General features: G+C 39.3%; 1 protein-coding gene across 9 annotated transcripts in view; it reads right to left on the bottom strand.

Annotated features, from left to right (window-relative positions):
• Nucleotides 1–2,945: 2,945 nt before the first annotated feature.
• Nucleotides 2,946–19,550, bottom strand: part of ocrl (OCRL inositol polyphosphate-5-phosphatase) — a 66,852-nt gene continuing 50,247 nt past the window's right edge. For 7 of the 9 annotated variants that reach the window (XM_069893210.1, XM_069893214.1, XM_069893211.1 and 4 more), the window contains 5 exons: nt 16,304–16,423; nt 13,861–13,945; nt 9,047–9,174; nt 7,738–7,849; nt 6,042–7,433 (listed from right to left, as the gene is read on the bottom strand). In XM_069893210.1, the coding sequence (XP_069749311.1) occupies nt 7,243–7,433; nt 7,738–7,849; nt 9,047–9,174; nt 13,861–13,945; nt 16,304–16,423 (636 nt within the window). In that variant the 3' untranslated portion in view covers nt 6,042–7,242. Of the gene's footprint in view, nt 5,132–6,041; nt 7,489–7,737; nt 7,850–9,046; nt 9,175–13,860; nt 13,946–16,303; nt 16,424–19,550 lie in introns of those variants that run through there. The other 2 variants (XM_069893216.1, XM_069893218.1) reach the window with 2 other exon arrangements.

Consider the following 19,550-nt stretch of genomic DNA (forward strand, 5'->3'; position numbering starts at 1 on the left):
GAGGGAGGGGGTGGTCCCTACAGAAGGCAGAGTGGGGAGGTAAGGGGAAGATGTATCTGGTAGTGGGATCCTGTTGTAAGTGCCAGAAATTCCAGAGGCTCTTGTGTTGGATGCAGAGGCTAGTGGGGTGGTAGGTGAGGATAAGGGGGAGTTCTATGTTTGTTGTGTTTGGGGGCAGAGGGGGCCAGGGCAGATGAGTGGGAAATGAAGGAAATGCGGGTGAGGGCTGAGTATGATGGTGGAGGGGAAGCCAAGTTTGTGGAAGAAGGCAGACATTTTAGAAGATCTGACTAGCAGGCCTCATCTTGGGAACTGATGTGGTGGATGAAATTGAGAGATGGGGATAGAAACCTTGCAGAGCACAGGGGTGTGAGGAAGTGTAGTCAAGGTAGTTGTGTGAGTTAGAGGGTTTATAATATGTCAGTGGAAAGCTGGTCTCCCGTGATGGAGACAGAGAGATCCAGGAAGGGGAGGGTGTTGGCGGAGATGGACCAGGTGAGTTTGAGATCAGGGTGGAAGTTGGCTGCCAAGAGGATGAAGTTGACAACCTCATCGCAGGCACATGAGGCAGCCTGATGTAGTCATTAAGATACCGGAGGAAGAATTGAGGGGCCTTCCAACATGGATTGCTCCACAAAGCCCAAAAGAGGCAGGCATAACTGGGACCCATGCAGGTACCCATGGCTACTCCTTTAAGAGTTGAGGAGTCTTGTGTAAACATTATAGGTGACGCATTAAGCAAGAACCCATTCTGTTATTCTTCCGTTCTTGCTTGCAGTGCATCAAATGGTAGGATCCACTCTCCTCTCCGAGAGTAGGATTCCTTCCACTCTCCCTTCCTGGTTCTTTCAGCCATCATCCTTTTCACACCTAGTTTCATATCATATCTCATCTCCTTTACACTGCTCTATCTGCTAATTTGTTGTTTTTTCCCCCCAGTCACAATTTGACCCAAAACTTCAACTTCCACCTTTTACCTCAAAGATGGTAACTGACCTGCTGAGTTTCTCCCTCCATTGTGCTTTGTTCTAGTTTTCACTATCTGCTGTTTCTTTTGTCTCCTTTCTTCCACCACCTCCAAGTGGCATTAGTTACACAATGAAAACCAAGTGAAAGAGAACATTCTTAAAAATTGATTTGTGGGAATTAGAGGGCTTGAAATATATATGTCTGTGGAAAGCCTGTCTCCCACGATGGAGACTGGTCCAATTATCAATGAAGCAATGCACTACTATGTGCAGGGACAAGGAAGCTATTAGTTACCAAGACGAAAGAGAAAATGTGTAAAAATAAGAAATGAAAAGTAGACAACAACTGCAACCAGAAAGGGAAAATTCTTGTCATCAACAGGATATAATATGAAGGGAGCTCATGCCATAGTCACTCAGAAATTTTTCGGAATAGATTGTAGTTATTTGAACAAGATGCAGCTCTGTCATGCATATAACCAATATTCCTCTATCCACAGTGGGTCTGTAATAACAAAAAAGATTTCTTCAGCTAAATCAATCACAAATACAAGAAATCCCACGACTGGGAGAAATGTGTACAAATGCCCGTGCAAGATGATTTCAATCTTAGGAATGGTCTGAATATCAGGTGGCCACAGTATCAGATAGTAGCACCAAATGGCTCAAATTAGCCTCCAAATGTTTTTAAGGTTATGTGTTTGGTGAGAATATTTGTCTGAAAATTCAATTTTGTTTGGATGGTTTGATACAAGAGAAAATTAAAACATTTCCTCACCCCATAAGTAAATGGAAATGCTTTGCTTTCATGCTTAAAAGGAAGATAAAGTTAGGATTTTTACTGACTGAGATTTTATGGAAGGGTACTTGCACAAACTTAGTGAACTAACTAATCTCCATCCCATGCCCTAAGCCAGGAAATGTATTAATATATCTGCACTTTGCTTTGAGAATAAATCCAAGAACTATTTAACATTATGAAACTATGGAGCTACACAATACTTTCGAGAAAACAATTTTATTAATAAGAGATTGAAACCAAAGGGAAACACAGTGAAACTATACAAAAAAAATTCAGTAAACTTTTAAAACATTTAAACAATAGAATTTATTAAATACCAATGATGCTTACTAATAACTACTGACATATCCCATTTACAACAAGTGACAGAACAAGGTTACACACAAATTTCTAACAAAGTTCTGAAGCCAGCCTGCACAATTATTGCATTGGAACTATAAACCTCAAATGTCTAGAAATCTGCAAATTTGGTTCTCCACTCTATACTTCTAAGTTAGCAGAGGTTGTAGTGCAATTGGGAAAGGAAAATTATATGGGAAGATGATACATTTAGGTCCCAAAGAGAGCAGGTGGCACAGATCTATTGGCTGGTCACCAATCTCGGCTTTCCAATGAAAAAGGTAAAGTTCTAATAGTTTACTAAGAATAGAAGATATTAAAAGCAACTGGCTCCAACAATCCAAAGAAACAATGTCAAGTCGATAAAATGCAACTCAAAACCAGCTACTGTGCCTACTTGAGTTTCAACTAATTATTATGCTGTGAACTGAGGGAAAGACCTCTGCATTTAGCATGGCAGATATTGTGAATTGTACAAAATCTTAAAATAAAAGATTAGACATTTTAAAATTTTTGATCAATTAATTTAAAAAAAATGCCAAGTTCAAAACATTTTGCAAACTTCCAGATGCATTAGCTATCTCATCTAGTTTGACAGTTTTGGACCAATGGTGCAATTGCTTCAAAGGTTGTCAAGACACATTAGAAGCGGGCTGTGATCTTTTTAACAAGGTACAAGCAGAACTAGAAGCACAGAATCAGAAGTTATGCTTTAGGTTACTCAAGAGAATAAATGCTACATGAACTATGCAACAGCATGGTTCAACAGCATTCTATATATGAGTGCAGACACCAAAATTTATTAATGTTTTTTAATAAATGACAAAACAATGCTATTTGGATAGAATTAAATGGATTTAATTGAAAAATGCAACTGTTAAGACAATGAAATAACCTAGAGACCAAAATATACATTGTAGTGCATTAGATAGCAATTATAAACCATAGTTTGGTATCTAATCATTGAATAATTCTTCTATCAGATCCTTTGGATTATGGCTTTTAAATTACAGCTGGCATAACATTGATAAAACAACGAAGGTAAAAACTTTAAATAACAGAATACATTTCAATCATTCAACAAAATCAAGAACAGGAAAAAAAATTCATTTTCAACCTGTGGCCTTGATGTTGGGATCAAGCTCAAAACATCAGTTATGTATCTTTATCTTTGTTATATAAAGGACACTGTTTGACCTGCTGAGTTTCTCCAGCGTTGGGTTTCAATGGATTCAATAGATTAGCATTGGCTGATTTAAAAAATCCAAAGTTTCACACAACTGCTGATCCATCTGTTCTTGGTACCAGTGAACTTGTAATTGATCTGCTTGATTATATATTTTACTTCAACACGAGCAATTATATTAATTAACTGACTTTGTTTTAGCTGCAACTTCACGCCAAATTACATTAAAAATTAAGTGTATAAAAGTATATTATTCACATTTAGGCCTTCTGATCTGAGGGGAACACATCAATCAAAGATGCAATTCAAAGATCTGTAGTGTTGGCAATCTTAGCTGAGTGCGGTTCAATGGAAGGTGCTTTTACAGACATTTGGAGTGTATCAAAGAGTTGGTCATTTTTGTAAAAATACATACATCTCCCATGGCTGGGATCTGGTAACAAGAATCAGCCCAAACTAATCACATGGATTTTTTTCTAATGATTGAATAATACAGGGATTCAACTCAAATCCAGGAGAATAAAAACATCAGCTTGCAATGTCTCCTCTCTTTCCCTCACTTTATTTATGCAATACTCTCTCTGATTGAATGACAGCATATTTTGTAGCATAGCAATACTCCAACTGGTTGATCACAGCAATGGTGGACAAAACTAAGGCAATCAATCAGTTGTAATTAAATCTGTATTCGTGATATATTGGAGAGAGTCCAAGGCTTCACAAATGTTGCTCATTATTGCGTTAGCACTACTGTTTCATTTCTTTTTACACAGTGTAAACTTGTACAGTACTTCATTCCAGGAACCAGAAAATATAACAATAGCATATGGAGATAATAAAATGCTATTTGTAGATCAAAATCTTTAATAAATACATGAAAATCAAAAACTTTGCAACATCACTCTTGAATAGAAGGTTACATGTCCAGTATTGTTTGAATAAATTCAGTACAAACACTGAATCTGTGATCTAATTATTTTATGGTTCATCTAGATTCTAGACCTTTAGCAATTTTACAGTCACCCATTTTAGACACCCAGCAGCTTTATAATACACATTAAATTTGTCTCTTTGAACATTAACCCATTGCATTTTTTTAAAATTTGGGCTGAACAGATCTCCTAGGTGGGACCCTCACTTACACCCACTCTCCTTCAAACACTAGGAATTTCAAGTGATCGAGTAGACAAGTCCCACCACAATTATTGGACTTGAAATATATCTACCGAATAGAAAAAAAGTTACTGCTCAAATACAGAACTCATTTCGATTCCGTTATTACCATTATATTGAAAAATGTGCTTTTATGGTAGGTGAGACATTTTTGAACATTACTCATATAATGCATTTCATTTTTTATTTGCCCTTTCTCAGTTTCATCCTGTCGTGTAAATGTAAACAAAATCCTATTCCACCTTTTGCAACCTACAGATTTTGGCTCCATTGTTAAAAAATTTCGTGCAATTAGTAAAGAACAATTCAAATCATAAAAAGGCTTGTACATGGATGGAAGTGCATATGGTCACGTGAAAACTGCTTGTGACAAGCATTCTTGCCTATTTGGAGAGAGGTTTAGGGCCAATTGCCATTCAAGCGGAGACTGACGTACACTGGGGAAAAAAAAGGCTCAAGTATCTGTACCTATTGATCACCATTTTGATGTAACATCTGCAGTCCAGTCACAGTGCAGTGAAGATGTTCAGATGTCAAAAAATTAGTTATCATCTCCAACCAGGAAGCCATAGATGAAGTTCACAGCACGTTGTCTATCAATCTGTGTTTGGCGCCCAACTAAGTTTGGTGGTGGTCTCAAAAGTAAACTTGCAAAGAGGGTAGCTATGGATTACAGAAAAAAATGATTTAAAAAATTGTAGTGCCAATTCTTCTGGAATCGTTTACTTGAATTAATTAAAACTGGTCCTTAACAATTTAATTTCCATTCAATTCTTACTCAAATGTTTAAGTTTACACATTAGAATACTAGTAGCGTAGAGAAGAGATATTCTGTTTTGTAAATATACTCAAGATAATCAAACACATTTCAAATGTAACAAACGGCAAGCAATCAATTAGCAGTTCCAGGAAGCAGTGGAAGCAAACCGGTTAATCCAAGTGGCAAACCATTTCCTAATCACTTCAAACTCGAGTAGATCCTGTCTTTTTGTGATTAAAAATTGGCTATAGAAACAAAAATTCTATTCAGTACAGCAATATGCACTGAATAGATACAATTTCCCATCTTTACGTGTGAATGTGTTTCACCTTCCTCGCCTGAAGGTGCTGTGTCCTGCTGGTGTTCGGTTCCACTATTGCTTCAAACCTCAGGACATAAGGTCTGAGGACATGAGAATGCAGAAGCTGGAATCAGCTGCAGGAATTCCCACACCCAAATTATTATGATAAGACCGCTGAAAGGCCTCCAAAAATATAACAGGACAAAGGTCCTGTGAAAGAGCCCCTGAAATCAAACAACCTCAGTGGAGGGTCTGCTTGAAAGACCCTGTATTTGGAGGACAATATTCTCACTTATAAATACATCTTGACAGAGGCTATCCATACACAAAATGACATTAAGAATGCAAAATATAAATGGCGTCATTGATACGTGAGCAAAAAATTGCAGCGCAAATACTTTAACACTCAGCACTTCAAACATCTGTAAAGTGAGGCAGAATGAACATTTCAGGTTGGAAAGAAAACAAATCTTTGCTGTTATTTTCTCTCTTTACTCAACATGAGTTGAATATTTTCAGCATTTCCTCTTTATTATGTCACACCAAATGCTTTCAAAATATTTGATTTACACAACACTTGTCACTTCTTCAGGATATCCAAGATTTTTAATTTAATATACAATCCACATGTATGTCTGTCTGTTCTCCTCGCAAATCAATATGAAGCACTCTAGAAATGTCCAAGGAGGTTCAATAGGGGTAACATTTGATGCTAAATGTCATGACCACATTGAATTTAACCTTTAAGCTCATATTTAGTTCAAAAGAAAAATCGATCTTGCACCAGGGACACCTCAATTAATTGCAGTTCTATGCATCAATGTACATTCAGAATAAAAACAAGTGGCCAAACCCAGTTCAATATGGGCCCAAAAAAGCAAAGCAAGATTGGCAGAAGCTTTTCACATCCCCATAGAGTTAGACAAAGGAGAGAGCAAGAGACAGCAGAGGAACATCAGTCTCGCCCCTCACTGTTGATGCTTCCAGACATACAAGGAGCAGGCAGCAGGAAACAGAACAGCAGCAAGATGCCTGTCTCAGTGCTCAGGCCTCCAGACAGGCAAGGGGTAGGCAGCAGGAAACAGAACAACAACACAAGGCCTGCCTCAGTGCTCAGGCCTCCAGACAGACAAGGAGCAGGCCAGCAGGAAACTGAAGAACACCAAGTCTGCCTAAGTATTGATGCCACCAGGCATTTCATGAGCAGACAACAAGAATCTGCTGAGGAAGAACAAACAAGACTCCAAGCAAAGTGAACAAAAGCCACCAGCTGATGGGGCAGTACCATTTTCTATTACAAAGAATATAAATGTTGTGTTTGAAAAATATATTTATGCAGAATTATCATGATTTTTTGGGGGTATTTTGTTTCAACCACCTAGTCAACAACTGAATGTTTTATTTCCCAGACAATGCCGGGCATCCTGCTCGTTGTTAATAATAAATGCAGAGTTTTATTGTAATGACTCTAATGGCCAGTTTTCCACTTGAAAAAATTACAATTTGATTCAAAATGAATTGTGCTATGGTAGAAACACAAGGTTTAATTCTTTTAATAAAAACATTTTTAATTTTTATTTGACAAAGAATGCTACTAGAGCTATTGAAACAGTAAACGGTCTTGATTTCTTAAGTTTTCCAAAAACAAATAATGCTCAACATTTTGAGATAACACATGAACTTTTAATGCACTTTAAGAACCACACATTATGTTTAATGGCTGTCATTTACCTCCATCTGAACGAGTAGATGGGATCTCCATATTATTGTATTTGACAATTCACAAATTCTTTGGCCTTGAACTGAGCTGTTAACTCTGTCAATTTTGTCAATAGGACCTGTTCTCATCTTATCTGATAGCACAAGTATTACATTATGATCTAAATAATGTCTGGCAGCCTTGCCTGCATAAAGTATATTAGAGATCAAATCGTTAATGAGACCTTCCAAATTTTGTACCTGAAACACAAATAAATTAAGATTTTCCATTCAGATATGCAGCAGTTGGTTTATCAATTGGCACCTGGAATATGATCTTTTTTAAGTTATTGTATCTGTTCTAACATTATACTTATTGTATAAGTATAATAATCTTCCTAAAATATGGTCTCAGAATCTGTGATAAAGGTATTTTACAGAAGCATGCATGAAATGATCCATTATATGAATAAGTAGGGCATTTTAAAGCAATGCTCCAAAGGTTCTTACCTAACATCTTGGCATCAAGCTTGTTGTCTTCCGCATACTTTAGCAATTCCCGCAGAAATGACATCAAATATCGAAACACATTTTTGTGACTCCGGGGCAGTAGGGATATTAACTAGCGAGAAATACAAATTCTTTGGTCAAAGATTTATCTTTTTTTCTCAAAGAGTAACTTTACTGAAGCATCGTAAATTTAAAAAAAAAACCATAAATAACAAGCATCTTTTAAACTGTGTGCTATTGGGGAACAAGCCAATTTTATACAAGATTTACTTACAACTGATCTAAAATATTAGTTTATGTGACCTACAGGAACGTTAGAATGAAGAAATGTTTCTGTATTGAAAGATAGTTGCCACTGATACTAGAGAATGAAACCCCTCCATAAATGTAAGATACTATGCTGAAGTTGATGTTAGCCAGAAACCTGCCTGCTTCATTCAAGAAAGGCCACATTCACAAACAGGCAAATGTTCTTAGTATGAAATCGAGGCAAATGATTAACCTGTCTACACTCCAGTGGGAAAAGTGTTCCAATGCACGTCTCAGGGGCTGGATAATCAAGGGCATGATATGGTATCCTCAGCAGAAAGTGTGCAGGAGTAATCTCATAGAAGCCTTGAAAATAAGGATAGCTTCAGTCTTGTGGTCAGGTAGACTAAAACAATTATGGCCAATCTCTGTGTCTACATACTGAGGGCTTGGAAAGGTGACATGTGAATTAATTTCCAATATACATGTTATCAAGCAAGTTTAAAAAATTGCAAGCAAGAGACTTTAATACACAGAGATGATCTAAATAGAGGCTTGCTGAATAATGAAGGAAACAGATTGCATTCCAGCTGACAATTATAAAGATTAGGCAGTGCCAACAATTTTGAGGAGATCATGCTAAATCTTTACCAGATGTCAGCATTTACTCATTTCTCAGTACTTCTCTGGAACAGACCAATAACATGAGCAATGTATTTAAATTTGTTAAATCATTTGAAGAGCTGAATCTGATTTACACTGGGTATCACATCTTATACAAGATAGATAGCTCTGAAAGTGCAAGGTCAAAATGGCCTTGTGATAATAATGTCTGGAAGAATCTTCCAGAATTTTTCCCCCATAATTGCTGGGGTTACAATTTTGACCATTTGCACAAGATCAAATCAATTTGGTGGGGTGCATTGCTTAACTATGTGGAATAGACAGGAAGGATCAGGGAATTTGATGCTCACAAATAATGAATTGACAAGCAATTGTGGCTCCTTTTATAAACAATATAATAAATTACACAATACTATCATGGAAGTGAAACTCTTACATGTTCATAGCTGCGGGGATCATATGAAATTTCCAGACATCGCTGATAAAGCTCATAACATATCACAGGCTCTGGGAGGGCTTCAAGGAAGATTAGTAGAGCCTCAGCCACAGAATGATTACTGCCAGCTAATAAACATAATCAGGAAAATTTCAACAATATTTTGGGGTATCCAACAACATATATTCCTTTATCGACTACAGTTCAGCATTTAACACCATCATCCCCTTCAAACTGGTCAGCAAACTCCAAGATCTGGGGCTCAACACCCCACTGTGTAAGGATCATCTCCAGACCACAATCAGTGAGGATTGATAAGAACATCTCCTCCACAATCTGCATCAGTACTGGAGCACCACAGGGCTGCGTTCTTAGCCCACGCTTTACTCACTTTACACTTATGACTGCGGGGCTCGGTACGACAACAACACCATCTACAAATTTGCCAACAATACCACAGTAGGGTTGAATAAAGAAAGATGACGAGTCAGCATGCAGGAGGGAGATTGAAAACCTGACTGAATGATGCACATGTACTCAATGTCACCAATCTAAAGAGCTGTGATGTTGACTTCAAGAGGGGAAAGCCAGAGGGTGGAGCGGGTGAGTAAAGTTCTTGGGAGTCACTATCTCCAAGGATCTTTCCTGGACCTAACACACTAATAGCATCGTGAAAAAAGCATGTCAGCACCTCTACTTCCTCAGGAGTTGGCAGAGTTTTGGTATGACACCATTTCCTGTGGTGCATCATGGTAAAGGTAGTAAACACAGCCCAGGACTCTCAAGGACATCTACAGAGAACGCTGCCGTCAGAGAGCAGCAGCAATCATTAAGGATCCACACCAACCAGCACATTCTCTGTTCTCGCTCTGCCATCAGGAAAGAGGTACAAGTGCCAGAAGACTTGCACCACAGGAACAGCTGCTACCCCCCCCACCATCAGACTTCTCAACAACAGACTCAATTAGAGACTCATTTAAGGCCTCTTATTTGCACACTTTATTGATATTTTTAATTCTCTCCATTTTGCACAGTTACTTGTATACATATTGTGTACAGTTTTTTTGCACTACCGATAAATGGTAATTCTGCCTTGCCTGGAGAATTTATATTTGATGACATATATGTAGTCTGACAATTAATCTGAATAAATCAGATGTGACCATGATATCAGCTTGCAAGGTCCCCAAGTTCACATCTGTTCTCAGGTATTCCCAGGAATGACTCCACCAACAGAATCACTACTGTATGACAAATTAGCAGATTATGTACACTGTTATAGAGAAGCATTACAAATAGCACCGTATGCTGAAACGCATCCCCCTGCCCTTTGCTGGTGTCAATATTTCATGCTGCAAATAATTGCCCTGCATCTCAGTGTGAAATTTGACTGTGAGTACTGGTTATTGCTGTACTCTGTCTGGCATAAGTGTGGGGTTTGCTGGAGATTGGCAGCACCTACTACATTTATTGACAGATCTATGGTCTATTATTACCTCCTGTTGGATGTCATAGAAACTGCATCTTTCCATTTTCTTTGCTTGGCTACACAGCATACTGAGATATCCCTATGGTTATAGTTCTCAGTCACTGTTGTGGATAAAGATTTTAATAAGACTATTAATTACAATATTTTGTATTTTAATATCTTTTATAATCAAATATTGGTACCAGGTCTTAATCCCATTTTTCATTGAAATAACACCTCAAGCTACATGGTTTTAACTTACAAGGTGCTTTAAGGCAAACCTGGAATTCCAATTAACTTTTTTTCAAGATTCAAGATTCCTTTATTGTAATAGTTTAGAACATGTAATATTTCATGATATTGCCTTATGCTCGCTGTAAGGCAGACAAAGTTGTCATCTGGTGCCCCTTACAGAAAGAGAAGCAAAAGACAGTGCCTTCAGAGTCACTAAGTGTCCATGCATTCGTTCAAGTTTATCTGTCATCCGATTGTACCAGTGCAACCTGACAAACAGCTTCTCCAATCCACAAATCAAAAACAGCGCAAACACAAAGACATCACACATACAAACTATCTCTCTCTTTGGCTTGGCTTCGCGGATGAAGATTTATGGAGGGGGGTAAATGTCCACGTCAGCTGCAGGCTCGTCTGTGGCTGACAAGTCCGATGCGGGACAGGCAGACACGGTTGCAGCGGAAAATTGGTTGGTTGGGGTTGGGTGTTGGGTTTTTCCTCCTTTGCCTTTTGTCAGTGAGGTGGGCTCTGCGGTCTTCTTCAAAGGAGGTTGCTGCCCGCCGAACTGTGAGGCGCCAAGATGCACGGTTTGAGGCGATATCAGCCCACTGGCGGTGGTCAATGTGGCAGGCACCAAGAGATTTCTTTAGGCAGTCCTTGTACCTTTTCTTTGGTGCACCTCTGTCACGGTGGCCAGTGGAGAGCTCGCCATATAACACGATCTTGGGAAGGCGATGGTCCTCCATTCTGGAGACATGACCTACCCAGCGCAGCTGGATCTTCAGCAGCGTGGACTCGATGCTGTCGACCTCTGCCATCTCGAGTACTTCGACGTTAGGGATGAAAGCGCTCCAATGAATGTTGAGGATGGAGCAGAGACAACGCTGGTGGAAGTGTTCTAGGAGCCGTAGGTGATGCCGGTAGAGGACCCATGATTCGGAGCCGAACAGGAGTGTGGGTATGACAACGGCTCTGTATACGCTTATCTTTGTGAGGTTTTTCAGTTGGTTGTTTTTCCAGACTCTTTTGTGTAATCTTCCAAAGGCGCTATTTGCCTTGGCGAGTCTGTTGTCTATCTCGTTGTCGATCCTTGCACAGAACCTATACAAGTGTCTTCTTCTTTGGCTTGGCTTCGCGGACGAAGATTTATGGAGGGGGTAAAAGTCCACGTCAGCTGCAGGCTCGTTTGTGGCTGACAAGTCCGATGCGGGATAGGCAGACACGGTTGCAGCGGCTGCAGGGGAAAATTGGTTGGTTGGGGTTGGGTGTTGGGTTTTTCCTCCTTTGCCTTTTGTCAGTGAGGTGGGCTCTGCGGTCTTCTTCAAAGGAGGTTGCTGCCCGCCAAACTGTGAGGCGCCAAGATGCTTATATACATACTAAAAATAAATATTATTAATAAATAGTAGAGTCACTGAAAGCTGTTTCAGCAGTTATTCAACAGTCTCACTGCCTGTGGGAAGAAGCTGTTCCTCAGCTTGGTGGATCTAGCTGTATCTCTTTCTCAACAGGAGCAGCTGAGGTGGTAGGGGTCTAGTAAATCACATAGTTTATGGATGGGGGCAGGGGGGAAGGGAGGTGAGAACAGGAAGACCTCAATGATCCTCTGCGCTGTTATTATGGTCCTGTGGATTAATCTCAGATTCAATGTTTTACATAAACTGTACAATGCTGTGATGCCGCCAGCCAGGACACTCTCGATAAAGCTCCTGTAGAAAGTTGTCCAAATGGTGGGTGGTAGTCTTGCCTACCTTAACCTTCAAAGGAAGTGCAGTCGCTTTCTCCAGTGCTCTCGCAAACTGCAGCTGCACGAAATCCTGTTCGATCCATCGGCAACCTGAGCTCCAGATGCAAAGCTCCAACACAATCAGGAAGCCTTCAGAGCCTGAGTCCCTTTGGGAACCCTTTCTTGCTCTCAGCACCCTCTCGAATCCCAGTTCCAATATCTGGCTCCCATGAGCTAGCCTCCATCAGCCCACAGCCTGTGTGGGTCCCTAAGCTGTTGAGCCCCTAACTTTTTTGCTGCCACGGTCACCTTTCCTCTGCTTCTCCTTCTCAATGGGGGTGTTTTTCCCATTTGTGGTTTTTATATGTGGATTGCAGAGAATTACATGCTCTCTGTCTGGAACATTGTGGATTGTGGAGGATCACATGACTTGCCTGTCTGAAGCCTGGTAGGAGGTTGCATCACCTGCCAATCAAGGTTGGATCGGCCATCCATTACCACACACCTTACCACTGGCTCATTTAAATGATTCAGCATCATCACTGGTCAGATGCCCAGCTCAGAACAGTATAAACTTCAACACATGTGAAAGTTCTCTTTCTGCCTCTTGGTCCAAGTCCCGGACATTGCTCCATGCCAGATCGGTAATGTCGTCAATGCTGGACCCTTGTGCCTGCTTACACACCATCTCATACCACATAGAAGATAGGTGGCCACTGGCATCGGAGTCCAATCTGGGTCCGATGTGAATGTCTATAATGATATTAAGCAGTAAGAATGATTAAGTATAATTTGACATCTTCCCCTGTTTGTTTCCTGTGTGTACAATAAAGTTACCTTTGATTGTGACACTTGTATCCAGACTCATTCTGCGAACCCACTGAACCTGATACATTCCGGGCACAATAGTGGTGCCCTGCGCCAGTCCACTGCTCCCCAGAGTCTGCAACCCCTTGTGGCTGCTGCTGAGCTTAGGTGCCACCATCTTGGGCACAAACCCCGTAGTTGCAGCATTTTACTTACAAACACCATCGGCTCCTTTAATAGGCTGTTTAAAGCCTGTACAGAGCCGCCAGATTCAGACTGAACAGTTGAACCCTTTGGAGCAGTGCTGTACCTCCACTCCCCAGGTCTACACCTTTTCTCAAGAACAGTTACGAAACAGCCACAGTAATTCAGATTTCTGATTTCCTTGACTTCTAACAAACAGGCAGTTTCCATAAAAAACAAACATTAAAAATTTAAAAATTAACCACACCTGCAGCATCTCCCAAGGTACCAAAGGTGATTAAACATATCGTAATGCATCTCAAGTTAGAATTCATACGTTTAAATTCTCTCTTGCCTGTGGAACTTATGTTCTAACTCCATTTATAGTGCAAAGGATACGAATTGTTTTTGGAATACTTGTGTCCAAGCAGTCAAAAATCTGCTGAAGCTCTTTCTGCTTTCCAGGAGTCTGGAACAGGTCCTCCTATTAAAATGATCAACAGGATGAAAACCGCCAAAATGTTATGTTCTCAGCACTAGTTACAATTTACTTCTCAGTCATTCTTACTTGATTTTACTTCTCTTTGATATCCACCATCGTTAAGTACTTTGAGCTCAAATCAGCTCTAACCTCCCAGCCAACCCACTTCAATTTGTCTACCAGTCAAACAGATCCACAGCAGACTGCAATCAGTGATGATGTGCAACAATATCTCTTCCACAATCACACTCAACATCTGCACTCCTCAAGGATGTGTATTCAGTCCCCTATTATACTCCCGCCAAACAAACATCTGTACAGCTAAATACCATGACACCACAGTAGTGGGCTGGGTATCAAATAATTATGAGATGGAATACAGAAAAGAGATTGAAAGTCTCATGGCATGGTGTCAAGGTAACCTTTCTCTCAACGTCACTAAGACGTAGGAGATAATCGTTTAAGAGAGGGGACAGAGTCCACACCTCTGACAACATTAAAGGCATTGAGGTCAAAGGAGTAGATAGCTTTAAGTTTGTGGGAATAAACATTCTAATGACCTGTCCTGGGATAGGCACATCAACGTGAGAGACAAAGAAGACCATCAACCCCTCTACTTTCTCAGAAGACGAAAGAAGTTTGGCATGTTCCCCATCCCTCAACAACTTCTACAGGTACAGCCCAGATGCATCATAGCATGGTGTAGGAGATGTTCAAGATCACATGAAGCTACAGAAGGCCATGAATGCAGCTCAGAAAATAATAAAAACATGCCTTCTCAACATAATGAAAGACCCGTCACACCCTGGACACACTTTCTTCTCCCTCCTCCCAGGGAGATGGCTTAAGAATATGAAAGCATGCACCAACAGGCGAATAGACAGATTCTTCCCTGCAGCCATCAGGATTCTGAATGAACTCCACAACCATGCTCTCATGCTGCCCTTGCTTTGTACTAATTAACCTTCCTTTTCACAGTCATTCTACACTCTGTAAATTCTGCTCTTTACATGGCTGTGTGAAATGCTAGAGAAAACATGTTGGTCTGTTTGCGGAATAACCATTTTCACTTTACTAGGTATTTTGTGAAAAATAAACAGACTTAAGCTTTAGGTACCCTTGCCTAGAAATTGGACCATGACCACTTTTGAAAATAGCGAAGTGCACCACAGGACTTCCAAAGGCACAAGAGTAGTAGCCATGAATTATACTGATTCCATACTTCAAAATCAAGGAAATCCAACCTCGGAAGTACATAACAGCACTGTTACTGCAATATTACTTGTTTAATGAAAACAAAGAAAATTCCCATCTCATTTCTTGCGTTTCTTAATGATAGATTATCTGTAGAAGCAACATGATGGTGCAGTGTTAGAGCTGGTGTTTTTGAACTCCAGCAATCCTCCAATCCCAATGTCCACTGCTGTCTGAGCAGGATTTGCATGGCTCTCCCTATTTCCCATAGGTAGCCTAGCTTCTTTTCATATCTTAAAATAAAACATGTGGGATGGTATATTAATTGATCACTCCAAATTGCCCTTGGTGTGTAGATGAGTAGAATCTAGAGAGGGAGATAACAGGAATATGGGGAGAATAAAATGGGTTAAGGGTAGGATCAGTGCAGTGTTTAATAATCACTGCAGTTAGTGGGTTGAAAAACCTGTTTTTGTGCTCTTTCTCTCTACAAAACTGGTTAGTTATTGGCACAAACAATAAGGACCCCAGTGAAAAAGGCACATGGATGCCACGGATTCAACTCCCAGCCATGAAGAGTTCAAAAATTGGGATGGGTGCCGGAGTGAAACATCAGTAATGGGTTCCCAATCCTGACCTCATCAGAAGGGGGCACAAAAAGTATATAAATGGGACCAAGATGAGACAGGTCTATAGAGACCTTTGTGGTCTTTTCCCTGACAACAAAGCTTGGGTTCTTAAGGACAACGAGGTCATGGAATTATATCACAGCAGTGGTTAATTAACACTGACATGGAGGTACAGAAACTGCAAAAGAAAATTCCAAGGAAATGACAATAAGATTGATAAACACTTATGATAGTAAAAAAAAATTATTTGAAAAACATCTGTATCCTTTGGGGAAATAAAACCCATAAAGTGCAGAAGCATATTTTTTGTTTTGTAAAATCATAATTTCTCAGATACAACTCTTCAAGGCAAAAATGAGCATTGGTCACCCTTCAGCATGTGTGTATTGCACCAAAATTATCATCTGACTTTTTCTTTCATAATTCCAAAATTGAATATTTGTAACTCTCGTTGTTGAATGTCAACCTTTGAGAAATAAGGGATGAATTATTTGACTGATAGTTCACAGGTGAAACAGAAGAAAATTACCAGCATTACCTGATGACTTGCATTTTTAAAGAGATGATCCACCAACAACCAAATTTCCTTTGGAATTTTCAGAGGTTGCTTGTCAGTTCCTATATTATCCACAACAACAAGATCTACCTGAGATTTTTCCTATTAAAGACAGGGAAAAATTATTAGACCATTTGAAAAGTCTTTATATTTTAAAATTGCATCATAAATGATACAGACAATTCACCAATGATTAACCATTTATTTAAGCACACATTAATAAAATAGACCAAGAGTACATCATTTTATTTTTGAGGTGATTTTTAATAATTTTTAAAGATGTTTGCAAATTTAGACATACAGCACAGTTACAGGGCCTTCTGGCCCATGAGCCTGAGCTGCCTAAATATCCCAATTAACCTACAACTCCCTTTCATTTTTAAGGGTGGGAGGAAAATGGAGCACTCAGAGGTGAGAATTTACAATCTCTTCACATACAGCGCCAGATTAAAATCCGGAACGCTGGCGTTATAATAGCTATAATCTAAATGTTTGAAAAAAAAAGGTTTGAAATAATCACGTTCTATTTTACAGAGAAAAACATAGCATTTGAAGTAAATAACCCACAAAACCAAGTTTCTGACACTGGATGATAATGGTGATCTTTGGCAGATTCCCATATTCAGAAACTATGCTAATGGTTATGGTCACCGTCACATATCCCCCCACTCCAAGAGCAGTTTCAGCTGGTTCTAATCACTGATCAACTTACAGACCAACAGTGGATCTCAGGACAAATGATGTATGTACAGCAATGAATTCCAAATATAGATTGCTTCCTTAAACACATTTTGGAAAGGATTTCCATCATGTATGCTTGGAATATTCTGTTTTATCCTTGCCAAAGCTAACCAGGCAACTGCTCACCCCCAAACCTGCACTGGGGAACTGTATCCACAAGTACCATGAGGCTCTCAGAGATCTTTATGATGGGGATGAACCACATGAATAACCTATCCTAGAGGAGACTTGACTCAATTAGAAATAGCCTAGAATATCTTCTAATCCACATTTAACAGTTGAGAATGACTGCCAATTTCTGATCTCTTTTGCTTCCTTCTGTACATATAGAAATATGAATTCTGAATCTTGCCTGCTAGAAGGATTGGGCTATACATTCTGTCAGGGTTGGGCTGATCCAGTCCCACACAGCCAAGAACAAGCCATCACTTCAGGGAGTTTAATTTGCCTCAAAGGACAGATCATGTCAACTTATGGCTAGTCCAGGTTCTCCAAGACAGGTAACAGGACATTTTGGGAGGCTGTGTTGTCTCTTAAGTAAGCTTCAAATTGTATAGGGCAGTATGGAAGGATTTGCACATCCTTAATAATCATTTATCTTCTTAAGGCTGCTAACCACAAAGGTCCCCTTGTGAAGCTTTTTGAAAAAGGAAGTGCAAGCAGGTCTCTTCTTATTCTATTGAAAGGAATCTGGATCAAGGATGATCTTGGAAACGATGAGGTAGAGAGCAAGATTTACTGGCTTTTAATTATAGCAAATGATCAACCACAATGTACCATAAAGTTTTAGTTAGTGTTAAATTGTCAAAACAAATGGCAACAGATCACTTTGTCAACCAGCTCATGATAGTTCAGAAGATGAACTACCAGTAGTTCTTCTGGAATGTGAAATGACAAAATTAAATCATAAATACCAACTCATTAGCTGATGCTATTGCATTCTAAACTCGAAGTTAATCTGCCTTCCATGGAATCAGTGGAAGTATTCTATATTTTAAAATTCTAAAGACTATAGAAATATTATTTACTTATAACTGGCAAAATGAATTCTGTAGTACTCCACAAAGCTATTTTGCCAAGGGGTGTCATGCACCTGATTGAATGGGTTGCTCCTCCAGAGTAAAACAAAAAGGTGTTCTATTTTGATATTCCTGATTTGTGCTGAATTAGTCAATTTCAGCCAGATCAGTATGACAAACAGCTTAAATTTTTCAGGAATGAAAGAAGGTCAATGTGACATACACAAATGAACATCAAGAACAAAAATATGTCAGGTGGTATGTTCTCCAATTTCACTTATCATACCAATATGCAGTTCAGTTTACAAATGATTACTTATTTTATTGATACACTAACAGCTGAAGAATCTTTCGTAGGACAGGAGGATAAAGCTTTCGTAGGACAGGAGGATAAAGCTTTCCTAGGACAGGAGGATAAAGCTTTCGTAGGACAGGAGGATAAAGCTTTCCTAGGACAGGAGGATAAAGCTTTCCTAGGACAGGAGGATAAAGCTTTACTAGGACAGGAGGATAAAGCTTTCCTAGGACAGGAGGATAAAGCTTTCGTAGGACAGGAGGATAAAGCTTTCCTAGGACAGGAGGATAAAGCTTTCCTAGGACAGGAGGATAAAGCTTTACTAGGACAGGAGGATAAAGCTTTCCTAGGACAGGAGGATAAAGCATGCTTGGAGAGGGTCTAAGTTATCATTTGCTTAAATATTTAAACCAATAATAAAAATGGTTGTTTCTTACTGACATAGTTGAAGCACTATGGTTAATGGATTGAAAAATGTGTCAAGTAATCGAACAATCCACAATGCTGATCACCCCCTCGTCTCCACCCCATTTACTTAGTTTTAAGTTTGAGAGGCAGAGTTGCTTGGTACTCAAAACATATTGGGATGAGGAAAAACTCCTTCAACTCTCAAGCTATCTTTTGAGATGATGACAATATGGCCTTCCTTTCTGGAGAACAGTATTTGAAGAGTTACCAGGATAACAGAATATATTTATTTGTTCAGACATATATTTGAAGGATATACAGACACAGAGAGTTGAATTATTACAATTATTAGCAATAAAATTGAGGTCTGAGAAAGGGAGCATTGAGTATTGATGATGATATACTGTAGATAAACTTTCCAAATATCCACACTAGAAGGTGATCAGCACCTGGAATCCCAGCTGCCTTGAAATCTCACTAAGACAATATGGTTAATCAAGAACCATATATGTCAAAGAATTCATACTGCACTCAAACTGGAGTGGAAATAAATCATTCTCAACCCAGATAAGTAATGATTAAATGATCTTTAAATGATTAAAGATAGTGCATTTTAAAAGTTAGACCAGCAATCTATTACCTTTGTAAACATGAGGTCATCATCCTAAAGATTTGAAGAGGAGAAAGAAAGGAAAAAAAGCATCAGACAGAGAAAGGTTTCTGAAAAATAAGTCACACGCAGAGACAGAATCAAGATAGGTGAAAC

Source organism: Narcine bancroftii, chromosome 8, assembly GCF_036971445.1.
Source record: "Narcine bancroftii isolate sNarBan1 chromosome 8, sNarBan1.hap1, whole genome shotgun sequence".
Classification (NCBI taxonomy): domain Eukaryota; kingdom Metazoa; phylum Chordata; class Chondrichthyes; order Torpediniformes; family Narcinidae; genus Narcine; species Narcine bancroftii.